This window comes from Rhopalosiphum maidis, chromosome 1 (genome assembly GCF_003676215.2).
Source record: "Rhopalosiphum maidis isolate BTI-1 chromosome 1, ASM367621v3, whole genome shotgun sequence".
Taxonomy (NCBI): Eukaryota; Metazoa; Arthropoda; class Insecta; order Hemiptera; family Aphididae; genus Rhopalosiphum; species Rhopalosiphum maidis.
The window spans coordinates 44,230,763-44,238,126 of record NC_040877.1 but is presented as its reverse complement, the minus strand read 5'-3'; the positions used below and the strand labels follow the sequence as shown (position 1 = coordinate 44,238,126).

At 21.0% G+C, this 7,364-nt stretch overlaps 1 protein-coding gene across 2 annotated transcripts; it reads right to left on the bottom strand.

Annotated features, from left to right (window-relative positions):
- Positions 1 to 444: 444 nt before the first annotated feature.
- On the bottom strand, positions 445 to 6,945 carry LOC113549733. 2 transcript variants are annotated; one of them, XM_026951182.1, is made up of 7 exons: positions 6,864 to 6,945; positions 6,706 to 6,787; positions 1,593 to 1,662; positions 1,017 to 1,123; positions 809 to 944; positions 649 to 741; positions 445 to 552 (listed from the first exon to the last, which is right to left on the bottom strand). In XM_026951182.1, the coding sequence occupies exons 2-7, from the start codon at positions 6,778 to 6,780 to the stop codon at positions 470 to 472; spliced, it is 564 nt and encodes a 187-aa protein (XP_026806983.1). In that variant the 5' UTR covers positions 6,781 to 6,787; positions 6,864 to 6,945; the 3' UTR covers positions 445 to 469. The 2 variants fall into 2 exon arrangements, with proteins under 2 accessions (XP_026806983.1, XP_026806984.1); XM_026951183.1 differs by lacking the exons at positions 1,593 to 1,662; positions 6,864 to 6,945 and having other exon boundaries at positions 6,706 to 6,800.
- Between the last annotated feature and the right edge of the window lie 419 nt (positions 6,946 to 7,364).

The following is a 7,364-nucleotide window of genomic DNA, read 5'->3' as shown; positions in this document are numbered from 1 at the left end:
ATCCCAAAATAATTGTAATATTATTTAAAATATATTAATTCTTCTAAATAAATAATAAAACCATTTTTAATACAATTTATAAAATTAATATATAATATATACGTATATTATGTATTTTCTTAATTTACTAAAAAAAATATATACATATATTATATACATGTTTCTCCATTTCTTGAATTTTGAAACCTTTACAAATTAGATTATATTTAATTTGCTCGTGTTAAAGATTTTTATATATTTTTAAAATATATCAACAAAAATATCATAAGAAAGCTGAAAAAAAAATTTTTCTTATCTTCATTTGTTTTTTTTTTTTTTATTAGAGTATAAAATTAATGTGTGGATCATAATTCAATAATTATAAACCATTTTATTTAACATAAATTTTGACAAAAAATAATCATAAACTTTTATTTTATTAATGCTTTTAATACAAAAATCCAAGTATATTCTTATGAAATATAGTATCTTAGTTTGGCATTTTTATACATTTATATTGGGTATACTTAACACTTATTTCCTCCATTTGAATTGGTGTAAAATTAAAGCACCCTGTAAACATTTCAATAATAATAAATAATAATAATAATAATTAAATGAACAAATTATATCTTCGCTATAACCACAAGGAATATATTTGTTTTATACTTGTTTTGTCTGCGTTACAACTTGAAGTGGCTAAGTGTTCTAATTCGTTGTTATAAAACCTTCGAACTATGTGTATTTGATATATTTCCGTAACTAAAATTAAACAATAAACATTAATAATCACATTTTTCAAACCAGATTTGAAACAACTAATACTTACTAATTATAATAATAACTGTGACAATTACAATTTTATAATGTAGATTTATAAATAGATAATAACACAATAAAGTAGATAATAATGTGTAAAATATACAATGAAACATCAACCACTGTCGAATGAATAGAATATTGTGCTGGAAAAAAAATATTCATAATCCATAGACAATATATTTAAACTTTATTAAGAAATTAATATTTCTTATTACCACAAATGTTGCTTTCTTCAATTTATTGTTGAAGTAAAGTATTAAATGTAGTAAGAATAATAAAAGTAGAATTGCTATTATTTTGAAAAACTTTGCAAAAGTTTGATCTGAAACAGATAAAAGGTTACATTTTTATTTTCATTTTAATCAATAAATTGTTCTTATTATTAATATTATATTGATTAATTTATTTATTTCAGATAAGTATAAGGTTTTTATTAAGTATTTAGCAAGGTTTGTAAATTAAACTAAATGTTTGAGTTGTATTTAGTAATATTAAAGTATTCAGGAGACATAATTTCCAAACAGATTTTACTTGCAAATTTGTAAGTTTTAAAATAAAATAACAGCTTATTGATGAAGTAGGTAGGTAGGTATGTGTTATACATTATATGTTAAATTATAATAACAAGCCCTAGTAAAAATTTAAATTATTACATATTCGTATTTTATTAAAAAATATAAAAATTAATTTATTCATAAAGAACAACAAAATAAATAAAACTTTTCAGTACTTATTTAAACAAAATTCACATTTTTAAAACTAAGTATAATATTAATCTGTTATTAACTTACCAGTTATCATTAATTTATCCTCTTTATATAGAAGAATAATTATTATGATGACGCAAAGCGAAAAAAAACCCTAAAATATATAAAATATATTATTATATAAATAATATATATATTTTTAGTTTATAAATTATTTATATGATAATTTATAAACTAAAAATAAATATTATAATGATTTACAACTATGCTATATATGCCTAAATTATATGTTTATCAAATATATTTGTAATTAATGTACCTATATATATTTTTTCTTAATTTAATTTTTGTAGATGTAATTTATGATAAACGTATTCACTACATGTCCACATCTTAAGTTGAACCTATTAAATATTTACTCATAATTTGTGATAATAAAAGAAGTTTTTTTATTGTACTATTATCAACACATTTTTAAACGTAAGTCAATTAAAATTGTTTTTATTTGCATAGGCACGTATACAAATATTAAAGGGATTATATTTAAGATTTAAAAATGCAGTAAAAATGTTTCATTACTTCATTAGTATTTTAACCTATAACAAAAATAAACATTTTACCAGAAAGACACATTAATTGTTATAACTTATAACAGTTTGAAGTTAAAATTTTTATGGTATTAGATATTCATCCTTATAATAACTATTTCTCCTCAAATGATTTTTGTTATTTATTGTATCTAATTCGAAAATGAATAACCATAGATACTTAAAATTTTCACAAAATTCACAATGTTTATTTTAGAATTTCCTACATAATATGTTAAAGTATAACTTTCTAAGTGTTTTGATTCTTTTTGAACTATTTATAGACATTTAATGTTTTCAACTCTTTAAATTTTTTTTCAATAAATTTCGTTAAAAATAGTTTTGCTATGTCAAAATTATTGACAATTTAATAAAAGATTCCACTTCAGTTATTTGTATAGTTATATGAAAATATTTAAAAATTAAAATACATATTCACAAATTATTGTTATAATCATTTTAAGTTGAAATTTTGATAAAAATTATTTAAAATCACAAAAAATTACAAATTGTTTTGCAGTTGAAAATTTATAAAATTTTCAATTTTCATAGCTAATACTTGAAAATTTAAATAAATAAAAAATCAGTTCCTCACAAGTTGTTTATTCTGCTATTAAAAAATACCATAATACAGTTTTTATAGGCATTTCCAAATACTAATTCTTACGAAAAACAATGATTTAATTTAATTTATTGTATTTATAATTCATAAAATATACCTGAAACTTATGATATTTTCAAAATATTTAGAATAATTTTAAGTTATTTATACAACATATACTTATCCACACTGTTCTATGGTAGTTAAGTACGTAGGTATACATTTTTTTTTCACTTATAAATTAAAAAAGCAACTATGGACTAATAAATATAGTAATAAATTATGTGCAATTATATTAGAATTATTATTATGAAACGTATACAATTTATTTTTTTCAATTATCAAACCTATTGGTTTGATGTATATTTTCTAAATTTTCTGTAGTTCTGTAAAATTTAAAAATTTAATTTTATATTTTAATTGACACTTAAATTATAATACTTTTACACTAATCTAGTGCTGAGATTGCCTAATATCTATTTAGCATATTATAATTAGACATGGTTTGCTTAAAGAATATAAAACCATCAAATTATCTATGCAACAATTAAAAACCAATAGGTGAATTTCTTATTTTAGTTTGTATTTAAAATTAAATTCTCAACACAATAATTATGATTGACTATGATTTTGGGACATGCTCTAAATATATTTTATTAAGTACTATAATACTGTGTTATCATTATTTATTACTATTTTACTTTCTAGTCTCTAAAAAGATAAACATGAATTAATTATGTTAAATTTTTTTTTTTTTTTGTTTTTATATTGAATAATATATTATGTAGGTATATAATACATGAACACCTGCATAATACTCAATCATTAAATAACACTACTATTAAATACTTCTTATTATGTTGTGTACTTGATGAATGATTGCGCACGTCTATACAAATTCTATTGTAATATTCGCTTTTATCCGTTTCCACAAATGTGTTTAAATATGATTCACATCACATTTATATGGAAATTAAAAGATACCTAATATTAATATTTAATAGATATATGAAATATTATAAAATTATTTTTAATAAGTACCTAGCTGAGTTAAAAGCTAATTCTTTAAATTATGCCGGTCAACAATGATTAACTGTTATATAATATTCCTGAGGCTAAGAAATGTTAATTAATTAGGGCTATGAGCTTAATATCGTAGTATATTGATCATTTAAATCAAAATTTGATTTTACCATTTAAGTCCTAATTCCAATAAAATGTCAAAATAGTATTTGTAATTATACATTCTAGAGCATATAATTGTATAAGTACCTATGTTAGCAACAATGTGTATAATATATTTAATATATAAAATGCTTAGGAATAATAGGAATTTTAATAATTCTATATAATACCTGGTAATTTTTAAAGAAGTATATAATATAAGTATATTTTTTACGTACATTTCCTAAATATTTTGTAGGTATAATAACTAATAACTATGAGCATTTCATAAAATGACTAACAACCAATTGGCAATCTGTAGAAAAAGGAAATCACTAGGAAAAATCCAAAAAAATAAATTTCCTTTTATCATATTAAAGACAATTAATTTTATTAGCACACAAAAAAAATTAATTTGTAAATTGTATGGGTAGTGCATAGTTATTAATTATTATTATAACTCTTCACAACCTAAACTCGACTCTCCACGCATCACATTTTGTCAAAGACTGAAACGTGAAAATAGTATATTATGACTATGGTGACGAAATAATTATCGAGGCATCTGTCGGCAGTCGAAACTATTATACTCCATTAAAGTTATCGATATTACAGATTAGTGATTACTAATGAATTTTTATTAGGTGAAGGTACATTGTCAAATATCAATATTGATAACATGGATTAAATACATTATCTATACATTGTTTGGCATTTTATATAATTTTTAGAATGCTTAGATAGTTTAAACAATTTTATAAATTGCCTACTGTAGTATTCATATTATATAGAGTTCCTAAACATTTTATAAAATACCAATATTATACACATTGCCGTTAACATATATAATTATATAAATATTTTTTCTACGTTTCTAATGTATATTTTGTTATTTATAATTTGTATAATAGTTTAGACAGTTTAGTATATATTTATGCAAATATTTATTACCTCGAAGATTATTTCGAATTTCTATCACAATATATATTGTGAATTACATACTTAATGGGATATTAAAAAAAAAAAAAATGTAAAATTTTCTTTTTTAAATTAATATATTAATACAGAATTATTTTAAAATAAATTTCAAATATTTTTATATCTACTTTTTTTTTTTTTATTAAAATAAATAAACAAATTTTTAAAAATTGTCTTTTAATACCGCTTAACGTTAGACTAGTAAAAAATAGCACAAGTAACACAAAAGGAATTTGTATGGTTTTGTTTTAAGTTACCTACCTAACTATCTATTACTTCTTTAAGAGTACCTATTATATCCGTTTAAGCTGTTTGAACTGTAGTCTGTAATATAAGAAAAACTATACATCTGTTATATTATATTAGGTATATTTATTATTTAGGTAGGTACTGTGAATTTTTTTTTAAATAAAATCTCAACTTAATACAAATCAAGACTTTGATAACTGTATTTTTGTGTATGTTATGTAATAATTTGGCCTTACTACGTAAATGTTTGGTCTATTCTATATAAATATATAATCAAATGTTAAATAGATTTTTAAAACTACGAATTGGATACTTTTTTGGAAATTCGTACTTTTATATATATTGTAAATTATTAATTTCTGCATTGTAAACAAATCGTAGATACATAATTTATTATGTGCCACACCAGTACATCACCAATTATATACTATTATTGACTATTGTTAACTTTTTAAGTAGATATTTATTAATTTAAATATATTTAAAAGACGATTATTATAATATATTCTTGTTATGTGCAAATGTACCATTATCATTGAAATTCAATTTAGTTTAAAATATCTTGAATTTTATCAAAATTTAAAGTTGAAATACTTATAAAAAAAATTGTTATTATATATTTTAAAGATTTTTATGTAGGTAGCTGGTAATAATCATTTATAAGGAATAACCTTGTAATAAATTTTCAAGCTTTTCGACTTAGCATTTCAAAAAATATTTAAACAAAATAGGAGATTTCTCATACCTATAAATAATTTAAAAAAGAGTTAAAATATTTTGAAAATGTTATAATGTTTATACAATTCTGATATCATTTGGTAAACATTTGGTTATTCGTTTTTTTTAGTTACACCGATATAACAAAATTGATTTTGTCAAAAACTAATTTTGAGTAAAATTTTCAGTTTTCATTGAATTTTTGATCGTTTTTGCCGATTATTTTGAAAAATACTGATGTCTGAAAACAATTACCAAATCTAATTTGCTATCAAGAACCACTTTTATCGTTTAATATTTTAATTTTTTATCTTTTTAATGACATCATTGACATCATTATCATATATTTTTAATAAATTTCTTAGCAGAATATTATTCGGAGAATTTTGATTTAAAAAAATCAAATTTTGAACAAGTAACTTATTAATTATAAGTTAAAACTTAATACTTATAACAAATAAATGTTTAAAGTTTCGTTAAGCGGAGTAGTAGACCAAAATTGTAATTTATAATTCATAAAATACTCATTAAAAATTTAATTTTTATACATCGAAGAACTCTAAAAAATATTCTACAGAATATGTTTTGGAACAAAGAATTAATGTATTTTGTTTTTTAAAAAAATTTTAAATTTAAAAAATGAACTTTAAGAAATAGAATTATTTTTTTTTGTAAATTAAAATGACTTAAATAGTAAAATTATATAAAAATAAATTTCCAAAACGCTAATATTTTTTGAACAAAATATAATAAAGTGTCCTACTTTAAATTTATTATCTGAAATATATAATATATTAAAAGGTATTTTTAAGTACCACGTACTACCTGTGCATATATTGTAATAATATAACTATACCTATTATAAGGTTAGGCTATTATTACGAGTATTAGATATATTTACCATGTTGAACGTAGCTATTGAGAGAGCACATCCGCATACGTTTAAAAAACCAAAAAAGCATTCGGATTTTGCCATATCACTGCTGTTGTAGGGCGTTTGGTGCCAAATGCAGCATTAATAGTATTATTAATAATTATGAGTATAATGAATCCATTTACCGCAGTTAAACGTAATTATTGATATCGTTGACCGACGTGTGGCGATCGTGACTCTCGCGTCGTATAATAAAATATATCAAACATGTCTCGGCTGCAGTAGCGATTATAACAAATTATATTGTAACTATTATATACCTGTATCTAAATAATCAAAGCGATTTATATAAAGCGAAACCAAGGCGTATATTACGGCAGAGTGATAATGATAAATGTTACCTATATACTTATATACACACACACACACACACACACACACACATATATATATATTTATATTTATATTTATATTTCTACCTATGTTATCTGTCGGTCATTATGATTTTTTTTTTTTAATTCGACGACACGTTCCACGGACTCTCTGGTTTCAAATATATATATATAATATGTACATTATTGGAGGTGGTTACTTAATATTTTAACTTCGTGGAATTTGTTTAAATAATTATAAATTCTATAAATAAATTTGTTATTTATGTCAATCAATATTATAGTGTATTGCGA

Excerpts from the sequence above, each read along its gene's own strand:
- LOC113549733 (XM_026951182.1), bottom strand. The coding sequence starts at position 6,780 with ATGGCAAAATCCGAATGCTTTTTTGGTTTTTTAAACGTATGCGGATGT. Across the intron at positions 945-1,016 it reads TGAAGAAAGCAACATTTGTG|CACAATATTCTATTCATTCG; the intron begins GTAATAAGAAAT and ends TTTTTTTTCCAG. Across the intron at positions 553-648 it reads TTGTAACGCAGACAAAACAA|GGTGCTTTAATTTTACACCA; the intron begins GTATAAAACAAA and ends AAATGTTTACAG.